Source organism: Balaenoptera musculus, chromosome 19 (genome assembly GCF_009873245.2).
Source record: "Balaenoptera musculus isolate JJ_BM4_2016_0621 chromosome 19, mBalMus1.pri.v3, whole genome shotgun sequence".
NCBI lineage: Eukaryota > Metazoa > Chordata > Mammalia > Artiodactyla > Balaenopteridae > Balaenoptera > Balaenoptera musculus.
The window spans coordinates 58920802-58944889 of NC_045803.1; the positions used below are offsets into that span (position 1 = coordinate 58920802).

The following is a 24088-nucleotide window of genomic DNA, read 5'->3' on the forward strand; positions in this document are numbered from 1 at the left end:
TAATTCTAAAGTTTATATGGAAAGCCAAAAGACACAGAATAGTCAACACGATATTGAAGGAGAAGAACAAAGTTGGAGGACTGATGTTACCTGACTTCAAGACTTACTATAAAGCTACAGTAATCATGACAGTGTGGTGTTGGTGAAAGAGTAAACAGGTAGATCAATGGAAGAGAATAGACAGCCCAGAAATAGAGTTCCATAAATATAGTCAACTGATCTCTGACAAAAGAGGAAAGGCAATACAATGGAGCAAAGACAGTCTCTTCAACAAATGGTGTCGGAACCACTGCACATCCACATGCAAAAGAATGAACCTGAACACAGACCTTTCGCAAAAAATACTCGAAATGGATCACAGGCCTACGTGTAAAGTAACTGATAGATAAGCTGGACTTATAAACTTAAAACTTCTGCTCTGCAGAAGATAGTATCAAGAGAATTAAAAGTCACAGTCTGGGAGAAAATATTTGCAAAAAACACATCTGATAAAGGACTATTATCCAAAACACACAAACAACTCTTAAAACTCAACAGTAAGGAAACAACCTGATGTAAAAAGAGCTGACGTGGTCACCCGGGCACACTCACCAGGTACCTCTGCCCACCTTGTTTTGCACTGGTGCTATCTCAATCTGGCTCTCCCACCTATACAATCCAACCACTAAGTCAAGGCTGCAAAAGATGGTTACAACCTGAGCTGCCCAGTCCAGCACTTCTCTATACAAGGCATTATTCTCCATTTATTTCCACAAAGCTTTCCCGCAAACCAGGTGCCCTAAAAAAAATACAACACAAAGACTCTCAAAATGAAAGAGAAGCTTGAGCTGCCCAACCCAGCATCTCCCCACTAGCAAATCTGAGATGAACATTTCATCACATACTGCTATGAGGACCTCCAGGACCTTCCCTTACTCCAACCTAGAACAAATTCCATTCTTCTCACCTTTCTTGAAATGCTTGATCATCCTAGTCTCTCTCTCCTAATGCCCTCAGCTTATTAACTTCCCTTTTAATGTGTCATTCAAACCAACCATGGTACTCATCCATGGGAAGTCAACCAAAAATTACCAGTTCCATATTCCTGAAGACTATATCCTGCTAATCTGATCTTTAAGCATCAGTCTTGGAGTAGCCTCACCATATGCAGATGACTACCGGCATTTCAACTTACTAAATACTTCTCTTCTACTAGCAAGGGCAGCTTCTTTAAATGCTACATTTATATGCAACCTACAAGGAAAACTTATCCCACTTCAATTTCATCTTGCTAGATTTGGTCCACAAAGATAATTTTGGATGCTGAATTGCCAACCAATTTATTTGCTTTTCTTCCTAGTTTTTTTTTTAAATTTATTTATTTTTAATTTTTTTTTTTTTTTTTTTTTGGCTGCCTTGGGTCTTCATTGCTGCGTGCAGGCTTTCTCTAGTTGCAGTGAGCTGGGGCTACTCTTCCTTGCGGTACACATGCTTCTCATTGCAGTGGCTTCTCTTGTTGCAGAGCACGGGCTCTAGGCGCACGGGCTTCAGTAGTTGTGGCGCATGGGCTTAGCTGCTCCACAGCATGTGGGATCTTCCCAGACCAGGGATCGAACCCATGTCCCCTGCATTGGCAGGTGGCTTCTTAACCACTGTGCCACCGGGAAGTCCTTTCCTAGCTGTTTATCACCCACAAATCTAGTAAGCATGTTTTCTTTTCCAAATTCATGATAAAAATCCCAGACGGACGAGGTTCCGAAGGAGGGTCTGCGCCAGGCCACGACACCACCGCCGCAGGTCACGCCGTCACGGGGCCCTGACCCTGCCTGTGCGCTCTGCACGGTGAGAGCAGCGCTCTCCTCGGAGCCGGCCCCACTCCACAGGCTGAAGCGGCTGGCATGGCTTTTCCATGTCCCGGGGCTGGGTGCCTAGGAGACAAGGCACAGTGTACAGCGGCACAACAGAGAAGGTGAGTGAGAAGACCACCACCGTGCTGGGCAAGCAACAAACCCCCCTTCTGAGAAACTGTCTGTTACAATACTTTACACGTACAACCTGGGAAACAGGTTTTCTTTTCAAAAACTAATAGGTTTGCTTCCAATTCTACTTCAAAAAAGGTACACAGGAGAGCCCAAAACGCTCCCCATGTTACTCCAGTAACCGTGAATGTAATGGCCCAGTGACCTATGGAAGCAGCACCAGGGAGCCAAGTCATCTCTAGATGACTCCCCAGAGCCGAGACGGCCAGGTTAGGGCCTCCTGCAGCCTCTGGCCACAAATCTGATGGGTGTTCTGTCCTTCGGTGAGCCAGGCATCAAGGACTCAATTAACTTTCTGTGGCAGCAGCCAAGTACCACTGTGTTTTGTAACCAAAAAGGGAAATTTTTTCTATAAAAAGACTCCATATACCCCTTTAGAAAATAAAGCCACCCAAAAAAGCCCGTTTATATTTGAATCTCCAACAGGCACTTTTCAACTGCCGTCACTCCTAAATATGGAGTCTTAAAAAATTAACATGTCCTACTCAGCCAGCTCTATAAGCAGCGCAAAAATACATGTGTACTTTCGTGGGAGCGAGTGCTTCCAGCACATGTGAGCTGCGTGCAGAGCAGCGCTGCGGCAGGGCACACCGCCACTCAGCATCACCCAGGCCCCTTCCAGCCAGCGGCTGCGGTGACGTTTACAGAAGATGCACACGCGTCTGATAGCGCCATGGGCTTCGGGTACAAACAGAGTGTTAAGCACTCCGTATGCAAATGCTTCCCTGAGTTATCTGAAAGTTCACACCTTACAAAAGATACACCATAGTACCATGCTGTTCCTGAGATATTTACTGAGCAAAGGAAAAATTTCTCTCACAATCCCAGAGATTCAAGGCCACACAGGCCGACCTGACGGGGAACTTAGTCTAGTGGCCCATCCTCAGGAAAGGAAAGGGCCCTCCTCCAAGAATGGTTCCGATGTGGCCAGAGCAGGAAACGCAGGCAAGAGCATCTCCCCCTTCATCAAACAGGCCGCCTTCAGAATTCAGCCCCACTTTTCCAAGTACCACTAAACAACAAATTTGGAGCTTAGTAAGTATTTACTCACATTGCACAGAATAACTAGTAGCAGTCTCTAGAATCCAGGCAGCCTATCAAACTGTGTCCTTCTTTTACTTTAACTATTACTATTAGTAATGAAACCATTTGTGGACTGTTTACATAATAATAAACCTACCACAGTGGAGTCCGCGCTGTGAGAGACTGAGCAGGTGGGCAAATGCTGAGTCCTGCCTTTGGTGTCCAACTGCCCTCAGACTCACACAGGTGCACATACACTTAGACATAGCCCACTCTCCTCCCCGACCTCCTGGAGGAGATGCAGCGGGGGACGGGGAGAGAGGCTGTGTATGGTATAAAAATAAAAACACGATTAGTAGACAGAATCTGTGTTACCAAATCAGGCCGTTTTTTTTTTTTTTAAATCAGGTCAGTTGTGCAGGCACGTCCCACCGAAGACAGACACTGAAGGGAATCTCAAAACATCTGTTAAAGTTGGTCATACTCGTCCAACGTAAATCAGGAGGCTGTGCTGACACTGAAGCTTTGGTCTTCTTGACGTTAGTAACGCTACGAACTTTTCCTACGAACTTTTCATTTTCCAACTGTTATAATGTCAATTAAATGCTGCAAGAATGGAGAACGTGCATAAAGGAAGACAATAAAGACTCCTAAGGGTCTGCTCATTGTAAACGTGCTACAGAAACACAAGAAGGGCAAAAATGAAAGACAAAGCGGATGCCTGGGAATCGATCACCCTGCCCTCCCACGAGAAAAACTTGCTTAAAAGCCAACAAAGGGACTACATATACCAGATACTGATTTAACTCTGCCTCTGCTGGCCTTTACTGTTATGTAACCTTTTCTCGGTCTCAGTCTCCCCAAATGTAAAACTACCCCCATGGGAGTGAAAAATGTTTCCTAAAAAATGAATGCAGAGAATTCCCTGGTTAGGACTCGGCGCTCTCACTGCCGAGGGCGAGGGTTCAATCCCTGGCCAGGGAACTAAGATCCCGTAAGCCGTGCAGCATGGCAAAAAGAATGCAGAGTGCGGGGCCAAGTCCTGGAGGCCGAATAAATTCGGTTCACAATGACCTCTTCCTGCACTTTTCCCATGATTTGAGCTCACACCGTGTGGATTCCCCCAGACTCAGTGACCTTCCCCAGAAATAGCAAAATCAGCCTTCATTTTGGCTGAAGCGCCTTCCCTTTTCTTTTAGGTCAGTAAGAAAAAATTACAGAGGAGAACCTGCCAGCAGTCACCCTCTCCCAACAGCAGCCATTGCGTCAGCCTATTAATAACCAAGCCCAGTTCCCAGCGGCAGCAGCTCCAAGGCAAAACCCCACATGCTGTAACCCAGCCCCCAGGATCGATAGACTGACTTCAGTAATTAGTCTGCCTGCTTCCGTGGCTACGCCGGGCCTCGTCAATTAAGCCTGCACAGCCCTGCCAAACAACAGTGGGGTGACGCTTTCATTTTGGAATAAGTAGTAAATTACAAAAGCAATACCCACACTGCTTTTCATTGTTAAGGATCTAAGAGGCATTTTACATGAGTTCTCTTACTTCTGAAAAGGCAGCCAACGTTTGTTTTCACATTAGTGAATGGTGCTCAAAATAAGCATGAGACACGCCAGTAGGCGAGGCCTCCAGCTGTGATCCAGGGCCGCCTGGATCAAGGTCACTAAGGGGGGTGGGGAGGGGTTACTGTCAAATGCAGATTCCTGAGCCCCGTTTTAAAGCGGCTCTGAATCAGACTTGATGTTTGGGGGGATGAGGGCAGGAACATGCATTTTCAGAGCTCCCTAGGCGCTAATCGGCGCACGAAAGTCCAAGAATCACCCAGAGAGGCATCCTGTCAGCTCTGAGCCATCTCCCCAGGCTGACAAGCCTCCCAGCCACTCCACCACCGACTCTTGCTGTGAAACCTCGTAAGTGCTTTAAGACGCCCGCTCCAAAGTGCAGACAGGGCAGCCACCCCGCGGCAGTGTGTGCTACACTGTGAAGCGAGGGTGGGCCCTGCGAACAAGTAAGAACTGCCCCAACCAAGACACCTGTGCGCTGCAGACAGCTGTGCCCACACTGCCTGGGGAGAAAGTCAGACCCGGGGACAAGGCTCCAGGAACACACGCCCTCTGACTTTGAAACTCTACCTCTGGGCCGGTTTAAATGTTACTGAAGGATAAAAAAATAAACCTAATTGAGACTCCTAAGAGAAATGAAATGTTCCCGACTGGGAAGGCTAAGGATTAGACAGCTGTCAATTCTCCCTAGGTGAAATCTACAAACTGCAATCCAATCGAAATCCCATTGGAATGTTTATAAAACAAAACTTGAACATTCTGAAGCTCTTATGAAAAAAATGAGTGGGGCTTCCCTGGTGGCACAGTGGTTAAGAACCTGCCTGCAAATGCAGGGGACACAGCTTCCAGCCCTGGTCCGGGAAGATCCCACATGCCGTGGAGCAACTAAGCCCCTGCACCACAACTACTGAGCCTGCACTCTAGAGTCCGCGAGCCACAAGTACTGAGCCCGCAAGCCACAACGACTGAGGCTGCGCACCACAACTACTGAAGCCCGCGCACCTGGAGCCCGTGCTCCACAAGAGAAGCCACCGAAATGAGCAGCCCGCGCACCTCAACGAAGAGTAGCCCCCGCTCGCCACAACTAGAGAAAGCTCGTACGCAGCAACAAAGACCCAATGCAACGAAATATAAAAAAAATTTTTTAATTAAAAAAAAAAAATGAGTGCATGACAAATTTTTTAAGTAAATGAGAAAAACCTTCCTGCTATCCAAATAAACCACAGAGCTATAGCGATTAAAGTGGAGCGATACTAGAATAGGTGGGAAGAGAAGATCAAGGAATCAGAAGAAAACCCGGAAACATCCAGACCCTTCTGGACTGTGTGTGTGCACGCACGTGTGCCTGCACCGGCCCTGTGGCCCAGTCTGCAGGCACACGTGCATGCACACACACTCAGGCACATGTTGCTCTGCATCTTAGCTTTCTGTACACATATTTTTGTACAAGCTTTTTTGTACAAAATGAGAGGGAACATTTCTTTAGAGTATATTCCTAAAAGTGAAGACGGGGTCGAGGGGCAGGCACAAGCAACAGGATGCTGGAACGACGGGTGCTGCCAGCCGACACTTCAGCCAGCGGGAGGGACCCCTGCTTGCCCAGCCCTCGCCGCCTGACAGTCCGACCTTCCGTGTGAGCCACTCGTGGCTGCCGCTTGCTGCTCGCTACTCTACACAAAGTCTCTATTCTGAACATGAGCTCGCTTCACACTGTAAACCTGTCACCATTCCCACACTTTCCTGGTGGCATCATTCCTGACAAAAACCTTAACATTCCCCATGGTCAGACAGTCACCCTCTCGTGGCTTCCGGTGTGTGACTCACTTACGGAGCCTTCCCTGAGACGTGCTTGCTCCCTACACACGGTGGCTGCAGACACTGTAACAGCAAGGAACGGGCCACACAGGGCACACCTTCCTCGCTGGTCTCACAGAACACGCTGGGGCAGGGCGGGGGAAGGGCTGCGGCTGTGCGCACGCCCAGGCACCGAGCCCAGCGCCCACGAGGACAAAGGGGAACGGAGGTCGTCACCACACAGTATCTCTCGCACACCGCTTCTGATTTCTTGCATCCCACCAGGGGCCTTAAAAGCAGAGCCAGCCTCAAACACAACGCATCTGGGAACCGTAGGCACGTGAAGCAGCGGTAACTGAACCGGGCTGAGCAGCAGAGACACAGAAATTCAGCCGGTCGATTAAAATCTCCCGGCAGACAGAGTAAGAGGAGAAGCCAGGGGCAGGCCCTCCGCCCCCCGACCTTCAGCCCCGCAGGGACCGCGGGCTCTGGTGAAACGCACCGCCGCACCCTGGCCGCTGAAGAGAGCAGCTCAGCGCAGCTCTGCCCGGCTGCCCATCCCCCACCGAGAACCAGAGATGATGGCCCAGGAGGTCGGCTCAAAAAAAAGACGCTGTAGACAAAAAAGACAAAAAGTAAGCGCTTAACCCCTTCCCTGCCACACCACTCTATCCAGGCTAGAGCAGGGGGGCTGAGAAAGGCAGCTCAGTTCTGCCTCTGCACCTTCACATTAGCATTTAGTAGGTCCCCCAGTATACCTTTGGGAATTCTCCCACTTTAATTACAATCAGCAAAAAAGTAATGCGAGACCTGCTCAAGAGGAACAACTTCTGACTTCGGACAGAGGCCTCGAATGCCGAGCAAGCGTAACCAGGCCCATAACGCCGGGACACAGCTCAAGTCGCGCAATGAGGCGGGGCTAGGGACAGCAGGCGAGGCGAGCTCTGCAAAGGGCAGTGACCGCATGTCACTAGTGCCTCCCTGCTTCCTCGGAGCGAACACCTGCAACACCTGTCACGGAACCGGAAAGATCTGAAGGCCACGAGAAAGCACGCGCCACAACACAGCCCAGCAGGCCACTGCGGGACACCCCACAACATGCCGCCACCATCAACACCAGGCCCCACGGGTGCTGCTTCCTCACGGAGCCATTCACCGTCCCTCACCCATACGTTACAGGCAAAAGCTACCAAAGCTGACAAACATGCAACGAAAACATCAAGAACCAATTCACCAGAAGTGAACAAAGAAATAACAACTGGATTTTGTAAAGAATAACTGAAGCAAAGCAAGAAAGACAAAAAAGGGTACATGATCTGGGCCTGAACACTCTTTAAATTAAGGGGAAAATGAAAATGACTAGGTCTCGGGCTTCCCTGGTGGCGCAGTGGTTGAGAATCTGCCTGCCAATGCAGGGGACACGGGTTCGAGCCCTGGTCTGGGAAGATCCCACATGCCGCAGAGCAACTGGGCCCGTGAGCCACAACTACTGAGCCTGCGCGTCTGGAGCCTGTGCTCCGCAACAAGAGAGGCCACGATAGTGAGAGGCCCGCGCACCGCGATGAAGAGTGGCCCCCGCTTCCCACAACTAGAGAAAGCCCTCGCACAGAAACGAAGACCCAACACAGCCAAAAATAAATTAATTAATTAATTAAAAAAAAAAGAAAGAAAATGACTAGGTCTCAATATATACACAACAAAATCAATTTTTAATGTGAAAAGTTCTTAGTTGCCATGCGTTTCCCAAAGCAAGCAAGAGAAGGAGATGCAAGTGGCGCTCGGGAGAGCACACCAAGGCTCACCCTGGGTCCAGCTTTACTAGGATTGCTCTCCAGAGCTTCCCCGGCAGCTTGGCGAGCTTGGGAATGTCTGAGCACCTTCCAATCACCCTCACGGTCAACTCTTTACACTGAGTCTAACGCTCCAGGCTGGAAGCCGATCTGAGCAGGCCGACAGCCGGGTATTCACGGGCTCCTAAAAGGCCCCTCAGGGGACCACGGAGCACACCCTCCAGGGATCTCCCTCGGATGCAAGTCCCGGGACCTGACAGCAGTCCTGAACCCCCCCGAATTCCACTCCGCTGAGGCGGGGAGCCTGGCGGCTGCTTTAACAGTACAAAGCCAGTGCCCCAGAGCCGCGCGTGCACCCCACGAGGGCAAAGCCACTGACTCCACTCTCAATCCGTTGTGCTACTAGGCTTCTTCTTGTACATAATTTATACGCAGACACACCGTCCGTCTCTCTACAGAGTCAGGGGTGTGGCTCTGCCCACGGAGACTGCAGGGGTGAACGTGACAACCACAGGTCAACGTCACCGACAGAAGCTGGAATCGAGCATCAACGATGGCCGAGCCTGGTTTATTGAACAGTGACGTAAAGCCTCCCCTGTCCTTCCTCTTAAAAGCTCCACTATTCCTATGTCAAGCAGACCTAGCCAGATACTTCCTCTCAGTGACACGGCACTCCACTGGCAGCAAGCTGAAACCCAGAGCCTCCTCTGGACCGATAAACAGACAGGAGAACTGCAGCAAAACATGATCATCGTTGACGCTGACGAGGGGAGGGAGGACCAGGAAAATGAGCCCGGATGCGGCGCTGGTCCCAGAGACCCTGGCAACGCCTTCCACGAAGCCAGATGTCAGGCAGCCGGCACCGGGCCGGGCCACTCCGCGAAGGGGAAGCTCTTCCCTCACTTTGGTTACCAGCCAGGCTGGTCTCCCAGGCGGGCAACCACGCTCCTTGGAGCCCTGGAATTATCCTACAAGAGCCGATCCCACCACCGTGAACCCCAGACGCTGGCACGGGACAGGAGCGGGCCCAGGGGTCATGCTCCTCACCTTACCTGACTTGCTCCCATGTCTTGGTGGCCAAATGCAGGACCCAGAGGTCCCTGTAGTGGTAGAACTGCTCTCCATCGGGAGAGGCAAACTCCCCGCCAAAGATCCACAGCTGTCCGCCGCCCTGGGGCACCACCACAGCCTGTTGAGAGAATGGCGACAGGTCAGGGCACAGCCATACAGCTCTCAGGTAAAACCGGAGCCCCTCCCCCAGACCCCCCGGTGCCAAGCCCTGACCTCGTCTTCAAATGCCTGCCCCATCAGGTCCTTCTCGTGGCCTGCCCCTCTGTGGTTCTGCTGAAGGCCCAGGGCTCACAGGCCACGTGGGAACCAGGCGGGACCGCCTGGGCTGGCAGAGCCACACAAGCCACTGATGGGCCAGCCCGCCCTGAGAGTCACCAGCCCTGGGCCCAGACAGCGAAGGAGGCAACTGGGCCCGTCCTTCACACCAAGGGGGTGCGGGACGGGAACCTGTTGAGGGGCCATCTGGCCAGAGGCTCACAAGCAGTGCCGACGGCAGCAGGCACACTGTGGCCGGGGCAGGGGAACTGGGTCGGGGGCAGCTGAACGCCAGGTGCTCCAAAGCAGCCTGTGTGAATGCCTCCTGCCCTCGCAAACCGCCACGGACAAGCACACACTGAGTGGTCAGACGGTGGTTCCCAGGAGGCCCACCCCCGGGCACCCTCCGAGCACCCTGGGGCTTGCACTGCAGTGCGGTCCTTCTCTTAATTAAGCTTAATGCTGCAGAACTGCGGCTCCATCACCGATGCAGCTCCTGCCCTGGACTAACTGGAGGGTCCTGGTGACACACTTAGGGTGATGTGCCCCCCCCCACCATCTTCACTCAGTCTTGTGCATCCTCTCAGGACTGACCTATCAAGAGACAAGCCAGCTTCCTAGGACTCTAAAACCCCAGTAATTATAAAGAAAGAAACTGATCACTTCAAATCTTTAAACCAGACATGAGGATTAGCTCAGGCCCAAACCTAACACATTTTTTTGAGCTTAATGAAGTTTAGGTAGTACTTTCACGCTACGCAATACAATATAGTTTTGAAATATCATATTATAGAAGCTACTGAATGTCCCAGGATAATACCACAAATAATGCATTAACTGGGAAGAACAGTACAGGGAGAATACATGTATGTATACATACATATACACATGTATGTATGTGCACACACACGTATACACATGTATGCATGTATATAGTCCAACTAATATGAAATATAGATGCATAGAACTATGAATCACAGGTGCAGAGAAAAGACGCAGAAAATATAAATTAGGAGTTCTGGAAGAATGGACAATGGACTTACTCTGCTTTCATTATTTTCATTTTTTTTTTCACAATGAATATTTATTACTTACATAAGCAGTTTTCAGAGCCACTCTTAAAAAATGAAGTCAAACTCCAGGCAAGAAAACAGACTGTGACCAGAGTGTGTCTCCCACGTCCCATCACAGGCAGAACTCGGGGGACGACACGAAGGTGGACTGATGGCCGGTGATCTGAGGGCTCTGTATTAACCTCCTCCTCAAAGACCATAAACACCAAGAAAGAGCTAACATACTACTCAAGAGAAGATGAAAACTATAAAGAGACAGGCATAAAACTTCCACTTCTGACCAGGCTCAGCAATCAGCACCATGCCAGCCCTCCCACTGTAAACAAGGAGGAAACTGGACAAAACCTATGAAGCACAAAAGCCAGACAACACGACGTGCAGGACCGTGATCCTGAGAGACGGTAAACGAGCAAGGTCAGCCCTCTGACCCCGCAGGCAGTTTCGCACCCTCGTGGTCCTGCTGAGCTGAGGAAACAGAAGCCAGAGTTCCAGGATGCTGAGGCAGCTGGAATTTGCAGGGCCGAGCTCCCTGAAGTCTGGGTGGGCTCCCCTGGAGCCCATAAACACTAAGCTGCACGTGTGCAGACTGAGACCGCCGGAGGCCGGGCACCATCACTGCGAGGCTGAAAACTTGGAAACGACCTGAGCTCACAGGGGGCTCGGAGACAGACAGCTTCCAACCAGAGTGAAAGGTGTCACCAAATACCCAGGGCGTTCACTAGAGACCCCAGAAAGGCCACGCCATGGAGCTACCATGCTTAGAGAAAGCCTCCAAAGGCTCACGGTGATCTGCACGAGGCTGAGCCACCTACCAGAACGAAACTCATCATCTGTTGATGAACGAAAACAAACGCAGACAGTCAACACTCCAGTGGCACTTCACTGAATGGCGTCATGCTCATGGCAGGAGGGGTCTGGGCAACCCAAACACCACCCACTTTACCAGCGTGACACAGACTGAGGACGCTGTCTCCCTGTGGGCCAGGCTGAAACTGCAGAAGGCATCACAACAATGACAACCTGACAGAGAAGGAGTGTGGAGACTCCAGTGGGAATGTTGTGAATAAGAAGACAAGAACTGCTCTGGTGTTCAGGGATGTATCTCAGCTTTGGGGCTTGCCCAGGCTCCCCTAAGATCTGCTTTTGCATTCACAAAGTCTATCACCTAACCACACAGCTCCAGCAGAAAAATGTGACCCATATCAACAAGGTTAGTCAATACAAAGAGACCCAGAAATGACACAGACTAGAGAATCAGCAGACAAGGACTTGAAAAGTTATAAATACGTCCAAAGACTTAGAAGAAAACATGAACATAATAAATAAACATGTAAACAACCAACATTCCCTGGATCTAACAGAGGCAAAGCACTGCCCAGTGACCAAAGTAGGACAGCACTGCTCCCCATACAAGGCAGGGCTGTCCTAGCCAGCATCTACTTTGCTCCTTGTCCCACGAGGCTGTATGCTTCCCAGGTGTTTGGGTTTCTGTATTGTTGTCTTAACTGGAATAAAATCATGTCTAGAAAACCTTAAGTTCACGACTCTCCCTCCAAGGGTGAAAAAAAAAGGCACAATGGAGTCCAAACAACATACAGATTCTGTGAATGGATTCTGACATCAGCCACACACGTCAGCTTTGTGAAAGCCAAGTCCTAAAAACGTGCCAGGCCATCAGGACCAAAGAAAATACAAAATATGGGACATCACCAAGAATGGCAAATGTGTCTTTTCTGTCGCCGTATTGCAGCCCTAGAAGAGTGCCTTGCATGTTAAAGATGCTCAGAATTTCCCAAGGAACAAGTCTGCAACACCTTCTCGGATGGACGGCAATGAAGCTGTGACTGAGCTGGAGGAAAACACTTCCTGCAGCTCATGTGGGCACTGTCCGGGCAATCTGCTCACTCAGGAACAAGCATTTTGTAAACATTACCTCTTCTCCGTAAACTCCTTACTGCTCAGGCTCGCACAAAGGCTGACGAGAACACAGGTGACATTTTTTTAACCATATGGAACCTTTTGTTCTACTGCATGAGAGAATGCATCTTGTTTCAAGTGAGTTTAGTTAGTTATCGCTTGGGGAGAAACAAACCATCAGGCGAGTAACAAAACGTGAACTCCGTCTGTGCCCGCACCTCCCACTCCCCCACCCCTCCATTCTCAACAGTCCCGTCAGCCCATCCAGGCACGAGTGTCTGAACATTCTCCCCAGGGGAGGGTGCCGGGAGGGGAGCACCAGCCAAGGCCTGACAGGTGAGGCCTGACAGGTCGTCGTCAGGCACACCTTCAGTGGGCCTCGTGACCCCTTCCCTTCTCTCACTGGCTGTATTCATTTTAGAAAAGGCCAATGAACCCTCAAATTACACGCTAAAATAACTTAACCACTGGACCGCCAGGGAAGTCCCGGGTTAAGACTCCACGCTCCCAATGCAGGGAGCATGGGTTCGATCCCTGGTTGGGGAACTAAAATCCCACAAGCCACACAGCACAGCTAAATGAATGAATGAATGAGTGAACAAAATAAAATAATCCCCCAAAAATCTAGAGAGAAAAGACAGAATGAAGGGTCCACGTATAAGCTTTCTCCTTCTACTCATTTTGCCCCTAACTGATTAAAGAACGTGGCTTCTATCATCACATTCATTAAACTAGTCCATAATGAGGAAAAAACTTTTTAAAATATTTATTTATTTATTTATTTGGCGGCACCGGGTCTTAGTTGCAGCACCTGGGATTTAGTTCCCTAACCAGGGATCAAACCCGGGCCCCCTGCGTTGGGAGCATGGAGTCTTAACCACTGGACCACCAGGGAAGTCCCATGAGGGAATTTTTATGCCTCAGAATTTAACGTAGTGGAATTTGAACTGTAATGACCTTTAGGCAAAAGACTTTATAACCAATTTTCTGTTTCCCAGAGCTCTGATTTGTTGTGAAATTCACAGAGTAAACAGCAAGCCAACCTTATCTACAGGGATAACAGTAACCCTCAGACTCATAAAGTACTCCCAAGATGTACATACAAATCAGAGCCTGCCAAAGTAACTGACTTAAAAATCTCAAAGACTTATGACACTAATTCTTCAAGGACAGAGTTAATAACTGATTAAAACGGATAAGAAAACAAACACCAAAGAAGCACCTCAGCCTGCGTTCCTGGGGCCCAGGAACTGGAGAGGCGTTGAGAGGGGACTGCTCCCCGCCAGGATGGGCCGGGATGGGACAGGACAGGACTAAGTGCTTAGCCCGGAGGCCTGGGGTGGGTGCATTCTCAGAACTGGAGAGGGCTCCGGTGAATGGACTAGAACTTACCAAGATCCATTTATTAATTAAAACCCAGCCTTTCTAAGGTCTAGTTTTTAAACCAGAAAGCAGTGCATGCCTCTCTTCCAGAAGATGAACCAGTCCAAATGCCTGCAAGCCCGGCTATGCACGAGACGTCTATGCAGTTCAGGCATTCGGCTCCCCCTCACAGACCCCATTTCAATCGGGAGGTTACTCTGAGCGCAGGATTAGAAAAAGGAGACGCACACACTGTGGAGGGACGTTTCAGTCATGCCGCGGTAGGCTGACCCTGGAGAGGCATCACTCTTTCACATTATCTTTTGAGCCCCAACACTGTCCCAGGTACAATGATGAACAAGACAGACCAATGCCCGCCCTCGTGGAGCGTACGAAGGTGGAACCATGAAACCAGGGCCCCTTCCCTGTAAGTCATCGGCTCTGACAGCGCTCGCTGCGGTGAGCAGAAATGAGCTGAAAGCACGCCGACCTGGCGCTGCTCCCTCAGCGTCCCTGGGCACGACTCATTTCACTCTGCAATAGCTACTTCCGGTAACCGCTGACACCTTTCATTCTTTTTGTCTTCATCTCTCTGGTCACCAGATCTTGGGCCTGTGGGAGCCTCTCTCACTCAAATACAGGAGCATTTTCCTGACTGCTACACGCCAGGCACCACGTAGGTGTTTTCACCTAGCTTCACACCACCTGGAGGAGCAGGAGTTCCTCTCCCAGCCTCACAGGTGAAGTCTGACTGTGAAGCAGCTCAGAAGCAAGTCCAAGTTGGAGAGTGAGGACCAGGTGCAAGGTCCAGCCTCTCCACACCAGGCTGCCCGCCGTCACCAGCTCTAAAGGTCTGTCATGGAACCCCGAGTCAGAGCCCCAGCGAGAGAGGAGGGGAGGCTGATGGCCATACGGACACGTACCTGGTGAGCGCAACGCCTCGGAGGTGGGTTGGGGATTTCAACTTTAGTCCAGGCGTCTTTCCTGATGTTGTAGATGTAGAGTTCATTATAGAAAAAAGTCTGCAGAAAGGAAGAGGAAATTTAGTGTCACGAATGGTGCTTCCACACAAGCGACAGCAAATGGAAGGTAGGATCTCAATCACTAGCTCTCCCCAGGAAACGTGTTTTCTAAGGCTGGTCCCCGGACCCTTCAGGATGATGACACAATGACAAAGACCATCTCTGGACCGCCATGCAGGGAGGGCGAACTCAGGATTTTGGAACTGTTTCATCTATAGCTCTGAAACACACGGCTTTCTGGTCTGCTCAAAAATAAAAATTACAGGTTGTACAATTTATCAATTGCTCTGCAATTTATCAGCACTTTCCCTATTCAAACACCTTTGGAAACCCATCATGAGGAAGAACAGCAGGGTGCTGGCCCACCTCATGCAGGCAGTAAGAGGTGTGACCCTAAAGGTCCCTAAAGGACCCTGGTGCCTTGTCAAGGACCAAGGCCCAGGCCAGTTCTGACATGTGGACACACAAGAGGGGAGTTAAAGGACCATGAATATCTGACATCAGCTTAAAATGATGTTTCCTCTAAATGAGACCCATGAAAACGTGGAGGGAAAGAAGAAAATATATACTTAACTTTTTGGCCATTGAAATATTCACCACCAAAAAGGATTAATTCATCTTTCTCAGGATGAGCAGAGAGTGAGGCATTTAACCTGCAAGAGACACAAGCAGCAGCTCAACACAAAATCAAACCACTTGATGCCCAAACTGAGAGCCGTTCTCCTTTCCATCAGAGGGCTTCGCCACCAGGGACATGCCCGTCCTAAACTTCTGTGAGAGAGGAGCCTGGCACTGAGGACAGAAGCTGAGGCACCGTCCTTAGAAGCAGCCTCACCTTCAAGACACTAACACCCAGGCTCAGTCTCCCAGGAGGTCAGGGGCTACTCACACAGCATTTGGCTGAAAATCATCAGCAGTGGGAAGTCTAGGGGCTCCTATTTATGTGCCAATTTTCCAGAACTGTCCTGTTTTAAAGGTCTATCCTCTTAAATCACAATCTAAACTGTTCTAAGAGGTCCAGTATTGAAGCATTTCAATATACATCCCAGATCCCTTCCATCTAGAAAACGCAAATACTTTTCTATTTACTTCACACACGAGGACAAGAGAATAGCCATAAGGGAATTATAAGTAGGTCCTGACCATTGCAGCAGAAGTAATGAAGGGCACGGTGACTGAGAGGGAAAATACCCTTCTTGCAGAAGCCCTTAGAGCGGCATTCCCCAAGATGCCCTCCACCACATTAATCCCACAGGACGCTTCTCAAAGGGAAAAGGGTTTCAAGGTCAAGGAAGTCTGGGAAATCTGAAAACTTTTTCTCCTGGGGATTTATTGTAGACAGAGACATTCTATAGGCTGAGAAACTCTGTAGTCAAACCCTCAAGGCAAGATAGTACGCCCTGGGCTCCGGTACAACCGAGCACCTCATCCTCATGTCCCCATTAAATTACCTCTGAGCCAAGACGTGGGGACGTACACACTTAAACTTGGTGATTTTCCTGGGTTTTTTCCCGTAATGCGATAGAGAGGTGGAGGCGAGAAGGTACTAAGGTTACCACCAAAAGGTCTGCATCCCAGTAGATCTCAGCTCCAACTGCTCCCTTCTGCCAGGAAGCTTCCCAGCTGACCCATGGAACTGCCAAAGTCTCACATCATATTGTGACATTACACCTGGCTTTTTGGGCAGCATACTTTTAGGAAAAATGTCATCCAAAAGAAGTCAACCCACATTCAAAGTGAATTCCCTCAGGGGTGCTGTACAGATAAAGCCTCAAAGGTCTCATGGATTTATCTGCTTCAACAATTCAGATGAAAACGTCCACCTACCATGTGTGACTCTTATGCTTGGCCTCAACGATAACACGATAAATACAAGGAAAATCACAGCAGATTCCTAACGGAATTTATGAGCCGAAGAACAAGAAGGATCTGCAACTTTGGGAGCGGCTGCAAAGCCGCTTGTGTCTGCTCAGGGGTAAGCACACTGCTCCCGACCTTGAACAGGTAACGATCGCACGCCGGGGGCGAAGTCGTGGGATTCGGAGCCGTGCCCTGCACCCACTGAAGCAGAGGGGGGCACTCTTACCACCTCCCTTCCTGACGTGCTAGACCAAGGCCTCCACTCAGGCCTGAGGGAAACAAAGCAAATCGTTTCTCAACTAAACAAGACAGCTCCGGATGCTCGTTCAGTTAAGGCATTTCCCCTTCTCCGAAGGACATGGCATCTCCTTATCAGGGTCACTCAGCCTCCCTGGGCTCCTAGCTTGATGCACTCCATGACCGGCCTCTGCTCTGCCAGGAGCAGGTGTAAGAACTATTGAGCCTGAATCCCTGGATCAAATTAGAGAACAACTGGCATTCCGGAGCCAAGGGGACGGGAAGAAAGGAGCAAGAAGCCAGTGAAAACCACAGCCTGGGGCTTCCCTGGTGGCGCAGTGGTTAAGAATCCACCTGCCAATGCAGGGGACACGGGTTCGAGACCTAGTCCGGGAAGATCCCACATGCTACAGAGCAACATGTGCCACAACTACTGAGCCTGCACTCTAGAGCCCGCGAGCCACAACTACTGAGCCCGCGAGCCGCAACTACTGGAGCCCACGTGCCTAGAGCCTGTGTTCCGCAACAAGAGAAGCCACTTTAATGAGAGGACTGTGCACTGCAATGAAGAGTAGCCTCCGCTCGCTGCAACTAGAGAAAGCCTGCACATAGCAACGAAGACCCAATGCAGCCAAAAATTAATTAATTAATTTTTTAAAAAACAAAAGAAACCCCACAGCCTGCTCCTTCCACAGGGTCTCAAATCCTACAAAAGATGCTGGAGCTCCTCACATAAACTACAAACCCACCTAAAATGGCTAACAGACAGTTTACATTTAATGGTCCCACTTTTCACATGAGAATTTGAAAGCATTATGAACGAACACAGCAAAAAGCTATCATGATTTTAAGTTTCGCACCGTGATGGGCCTTTAGAAACCTAAGAAGCAAGGAGAAGCTCACGGACTGCCCACAGACTGTCACCAGGTGGCGAGCGACCAAACCCACACAACCTCCCTGACCAGCAGAGCAGCTGTGCCGGGAGACCTCGTCGCCGTGTTTCTACACGACAATGAAGCTGAGTTGCCTCACTCCCATTCTTCCTAAGTGGAACTGAAAAAAAATGTTTTGTGGGAGCTGATCTGGCGGGTTTTCATGATGAAAATGTCCCAAGTGCCCGGTTACTTATGAAAACACGGTGTCTACTTCAAGCAGTTTTCCAACCTATACCAGAAAACTTCAGGTCGGAAGCTACACTGGAGAGTCCGTGCTGCTTACCTTGGAGAAGGCGGGGAGCAGGGTGTCTCCACGATCCGAGTCTTTCTGGCATCGAGAGCCTGGAAGTGGGCTATGAGGGCTTCGAGGTCCTCCTGTAGACAGACAAGCCACCACACGTGAGACGTTTTCTTAAACCCTATCACGTGGCCAGATGCCTGGGTCAGCTTTCCCCAGCCCCTCTGACCTGACCGGGGTCCAGTCACACCCGTGAATTAGAACTTGTTTCTCCCATTTCAAACACACAGAACCTGACACACGCGCAAATACTCAGGGCCTGACCTTCCCGCGCACGGCATGTGCATCATCTCCTTCCAAACCCTCACCCCGCCCCCCCAAGGCCTTCCTCTCAGACAAGCCCACCCAACTTCACGCCAACACCTTCAGCCACCCCTGGAAACCCAGGCCTGGGCCACCGCACCAGCCTGCTTTGCTGTCTGCAGAGCGGGGTCTGATGTTTTCTTATTCATTTATTTATTTTGTTTCCACCTCCCTCCCACCAACATAACAAAACACAAGCTCCAAATGAACCAGACATGTCAGTCTGCTTAGAACGGCGCCTGCGCGGTGGGGGCCCAACATCTATCAGCTGCAGCCAATCCGTGTACGAAGGTCTCCACCGTTAGGAACGCAGAAACCAATTTAGACGTTAAGGCGCCAATTTCCGTGCACAGCTGGGCAGCATTGGAACTCAGTCTTCCTGCCCTAAGTCCCTGCATTTACACTAGTGCCGCCCACCCCGCAGTGATGCATGATCTGTCTGTCACGGGAAAGTCTCCCATCCTTCTCTTCAATGCTCAGCCCAGCACCTTGCTCATGCTGAGACCTGGCATCTGTCCCCCCCATCCTTCCTCCCACCCCACCCCACCCCACCCCACCCCACCCCGGCTCTCCTTCCCAGGCTCCACATTCTGCAGGGCCTGAAAGCGGGTCTTCCAGACCCTTCTCCCGCCCTCGCCTGCCTCACGTCCCACCCCATCTCCTCACTCTCCCAGCCGCACTGGCTTCCTCTCAGTTCCTTTCATCAGAGCATCACACCCCCTGGGCCCGAACGGCCACCCACAACCCCGTCCCCACCGTGTGTACCCCCTTCACCTTCCCGAAGGCAGCCACTCTCTGGAATGGAGGGCTCCTTACTCTCACGCCATCTCTCTATACTTTTACTACATGTTATGTATCCCTAAACCACGTACGTTATTGTTTTAGGTTTTTCAATTCCATGTAAATGTTATCGTACTGAATATTCCCTTGCAACTTGCTTTTTTGCTTAACACTGCTGAAAGAAAGGTTTGATGCCCTGAACCCGTTCGTTGTCACGGTGGCAGAGCTATATGGTTTCTCCACCCATCCAGCTGCTGCCGAACATCTGGGTCACCTCCAAAATTTTCTTTTTTACAAGAAATACTACCACGGCCGCTCTAGTACCTGTCTTTGTGTAGCTGGGGGTAATTTTTCCAAGGTAAACCTTTAGGTGTGTAACTGCTAGGTTGTAGCTTCCACTTTTCTAGGTATCGACAAATTAGGACCCAACTGGCTCTACCAATTTTCACCTTCACGGGAGTCCACAAAAACATTCGCTATCCTGCTACTCCTATGTGTAATTAGGTACTCAAGACAAGTTACTGACCCACTGGACCCTTACAGGAAGACCCGCGTGGAGAAGTGACTGTTGGAGCCTCAATAAGCTCACAGTTCCTAGCCCACTGTCACTCACCCGAGAAATTATCTCCCTTAAAGGCAGAAGGGAAGATGGGAACAAGGTGGGAGGAAGGTGTGGCTGCGACGGGCAGCAGCAGGCCTGGAGGGAGAGCTGCTGTATCAGTCCTGGGGCGAGTGGCACTGACACCCACCTGGCTAGGCCGGCAGGAAGCATCAAACCCCGCCACGCGAGGGCAGGCACGACCACGGTGTCTCTGCTTGGGAGCAGGCCTCATCGATCCCTTAGCTAGGAGCACAGGCTCTGCTGTCGTTAACTGAGCAGGACCCTGTGAAGCCTTCCGGGGACAGGAAACCGCACACCCCCCCGCCCCCCGCCAACATGTCCTCTGCCTGCCCCTTGTCTGTAGAAAAACTTTAGCCTCCTAGGCCTTCCCAAGTTCCAAAGAATAAATTTAATCAGAGAAATGAGAAAATGCAGAAAGAAGAAAAACAGTCAAGAAAGACAAAATAATAATAGTTTGGTCTTAAAGTCAAGGACCTTCAGTTCCTCCTCAACAGCTGCAGATGATACTCTGCGCCACGTCCTTTGAGCTGTGTCGCAGATACGGAAACGCCCACCAGGTGGAAGACGTTAACTGCGTGCTGCCCCCGAATGCAGACCCCAGACGGGCTGGAAACAGGCCGATGATGCTGACTCCCGATGACCTCACACCAACCAACAAGGACGCCCACAAGCCGATCACACAGCCCCCGGCACCCCTTCCCTGACCCTGTCTTTAAAAACCTTCCCTGAAAGCCTTCATGGAGGTTGGGTCTTTTGAGCACCAGCTGCCTGGACTCCTTACCAAGCACCTGCAATAAACCCCGCAGTTTCCCTCACCACAACCCGGGGTCTGTAGGTTGGCTTTGCTGCGTGCAGGCGAGGGGACCCAACTTTGGTTCGGTGACTGTCGGGTGACTCGTTTCAACCCCCACCTCCTCCACTTCTTGCCAGTTAATCCAGTAGCCGCTCCCCATGCCCACACGTTGAACAAATCTCACCAGATTAGAACAAGGTCCAGGAGCCAGGTAAGCTTCCCTCCTACCACTCTAAGGCAGCACTTCTCAAACGGCTGAGTGTCACACTCATGGGGCTGAGGGGCTGGGACAGGGTAGGTCTGGCAGCACAGGCGGCCTAGTCGGGGAAAGCCTCTCCAAGGTGACAACAGGCTCAAAGGTGAAAAGGAGCCAGTGTAGAAGAATGTATTTGGGGTTGAGGTGCAGAAAGAAGGTGGCATATCTGAGACACAGCACAGAGTTGTGTGGCTGGAGGGGAGTGAGCCCAGGTGATGTAGGTCTCCCCAGCAGGGTGAAGAGATGGGGCTTCAATAGGACAGTGTAGAAGGGGAGGAATCTGCATGACAGCCTCGTGCAGGTGTCAACCAGGTATCTGAGACATGAGTTCTGCACTGGGCAGAACTCCAAGTTGTCCCCCACGACCACTTGCTTAGTCCCCCTGCCAAAAAATGATAGGAGACAGGGAGGGGAAAGGCCCAACCCCATTATTTGACAGATGAGGAAATGGAAACACGAATGCCATAGGAAGAAAAGGGACAAGCGTATGTGGTCAAGAGCTCTGGATCAGGGACATCCGGTCAAATTCCAGCTCCAAGCCACCTCACAGCTGTGTGACCCTGAGCTGCGCGTAACCTGTTAGCTTCTGATTTCCTGTCAGATGGGGACGCCAAAGTTACCTAACTCAATTGGTTGTAAGAATTAAAGCCCAGAGAGCACAATGCCTGGCACGCAGCAAACACTCATTAACCACTATAAACCGCCCCGGGTTAGGGAGCCCGTGAGCAATAGTCAATTAAGAGCAGAGCGCTCTCCTCTAAGTTCAGCACTGATCCATTTGTAGACCCTTGTAAAGACAGAGAGAGAGAAAGAGGGGGAGAGAGTAAGAGGGGGAGAGAGTAAGAGGGGTAGGGAGGGAGAGGGAGAGACAGAGACGGAGAGAGACACAGAGAACTGTTCTGGAACGCCCCACAGTTCCACTTACTTATTCCACGGACGCTCACTGCTCAGAGCTGCCGTGAGGATCACGTACCCCTTTTTAAAGCCAAGGACTGAGGCTTGCAGAGGCGCGCCCGCTCAGCCCGGCCCCTCCCAGCGCCCAGCACAGGGGGCCCGGCTACGCACGAGACCCGGGACGAAGGAGGCCAGCCTGCCCGCCGGCCCCGCTCACCTCCTCCTTCCGCGAGCGCTTGGACACCTTCTTCTCCATCTTGGCGGCCGTCTTCTCCGCCCCGCGGCCCTTCTTCTCTTTCTTGCCCTTCTTGCCCATCGCGCCGCGTCAGAGAAGATGCCGGGACACCTGTGAGTCTCGAGCGGCGCGCAGCGCTCAAAAAATACGTGCTGGGCGGCGCGCAGAAATCGCGTCACTTCCGGTCCGCCCCCAGCGCGCTTCCGAGGGCGGGGCGGAGTAGGCGGAGTAGGCGGAGTGGGCGGAGTGGGCGGAGTGGGCGGGCCTGGGCCGGGGGATGGAGGCTTTACCGGTTCTTTGTGCTCCGCCTTTGGAAACGGGCTTGGGGGCCTCGGGCTCTGGGTGGCGTCCGCCTGGAAGCAGTGGGGCCCCGTCCCCGTCCCCGTGCCGTCCGCCCTCAGCTCGGAGACCTCCTCCGGGGACTCGACGCCTGTTGTTCCCGCCGCCACCGGGCCCGGGCCTGAAGGTTGGCTTCAGTGTCTGCCGTGTTTACGCATATTGCTTAGTGCGTGCACATTGCACAGTGACCCAGCTGGGTGACTCGGTAAATGAGCCGCGTTTTGTCAGCGCGAACCCTTGTACGAGTCAAATGATTGCTGTGGCTTCGCTCCCCATAGAGATGCTTATGCACTTAAAGGATTCGCAGACCCTGAGCGCCAGATATTGTTAGGGGCTGAGGGTACTGTGCTCAGCAAGAAAAACAGCCCTGCCAGTCCGCCTTCTAGGTGACTCCTTAAGTGTCCTGTGTGAGGGGACTTGTTTCTCCATGATCGAGCAGGGCTGATGACACCCCCTCCGAGAGCAGTCAGTGTTCCAAGTCTGGGAAGCCAAAACCGCCCGCTAGCATTTGACTCAAACGATTTAGTAAACGGGAAAAACCACAGGTAGAACGTGGAATGCTATGGTTTGGACAGAGCAGAGTGAAAATGCTTCTCATTGCTTAGAAGATGTCATCTTTGGGCTTGTGATCAAGGAAACAGGATAAATTAAGGACAAGCACAAGCAAACATTTGGCAAAGGGAAAGCATAAATCAGGAAATAATCTCTTTTCCTACTTTGTGGGTGAACCACCACAAGGCTCAGCCTTAAAGAAATTGTGACAGGCTGGGACCTGAGACCTTTTGGTGCAGTGCTTGTACCTGGACAAATCGCCTCCAAACAAAATACAAAGAAACTAAGGGATTAAAAATAACTGCATGCATGTGGCAGTTGGGGCAAACTATGAACAAGATACAAAAAGACAAAAGACCCAACTGCCACTTCTGAGGAGTAAGGAAGCAAAGCACGGGTACTGCAAATGATCCCTCTACTCAGCACTGCCAAGTTGGGGGCGGGGGCAGACCACCAAAGCCACTGCTGGAGACCAACCCGTGGACCGCCTCATGCCCTCACCCCATGTAAGGTACCAGCTCGCCCCCCCACCCCCATCCCCCATCAGGGAGCAAGCAAAGGAACCTGCTACTTGGTTTCGCTCCCTCGTGCTGCAGCACAAGTCCCAATAAAGCCTTGCCTGAATTTCTTCTCTGGCCTCTTATCAATTTCTATTGATTAAGGAGTCCAAGAATCCTGGTCGGTAACAAAATCAACTTAGATCCAGTCAATTTACTAATCTCTGAGCAGCCAGGGAGGAATGCTTTTTCAGCCAACTCCAAGCCTTGTCCATTAGCCTAGTCTTCCAGAAGAAAAATAGGGCTTCCCTGGTGGCACAGTAGATAAGAATCCTCCTGCCAACGAAGTGGACATGGGTTCAAGCCCTGGTCCGGGAAGATCCCACATGCTGCGGAGAAACTAAGCCCGTGCGCCACAACTACTGAGCCTGCTATCTAGAGCCCGTGAGCCACAACTACTGAAGCCCGTGCGCCTAGAGCCTGTGCTCTACAACAAGAGAAGCCACCACAAGGAAAAGCCCACGCACCACAGCGAAGAGTAGCCCCGCCCGCCACAACTAGAGAAAGCCCGCGCACAGCAACGAAGACCCAACATAGAC

General features: G+C 51.1%; 1 protein-coding gene across 2 annotated transcripts in view; it reads right to left on the minus strand.

Moving 5' to 3' along the window:
• KLHDC4 (kelch domain containing 4) overlaps positions 1 to 24088 on the minus strand; it is a 65616-nt gene that overhangs the window by 34482 nt on the left and 7046 nt on the right. The window contains exons 3-8 of one of the 2 annotated variants that reach the window (XM_036833184.1): positions 22392 to 22581; positions 22084 to 22253; positions 18204 to 18295; positions 15463 to 15541; positions 14790 to 14888; positions 9241 to 9377 (exon numbers count right to left, since the gene is read on the minus strand). In XM_036833184.1, the coding sequence (XP_036689079.1) occupies positions 9241 to 9377; positions 14790 to 14888; positions 15463 to 15541; positions 18204 to 18295; positions 22084 to 22182 (506 nt within the window). In that variant the 5' untranslated portion in view covers positions 22183 to 22253; positions 22392 to 22581. Of the gene's footprint in view, positions 1 to 9240; positions 9378 to 14789; positions 14889 to 15461; positions 15542 to 18203; positions 18296 to 22083; positions 22254 to 22391; positions 22582 to 24088 lie in introns of those variants that run through there. The other variant, XM_036833185.1, reaches the window with a different exon arrangement.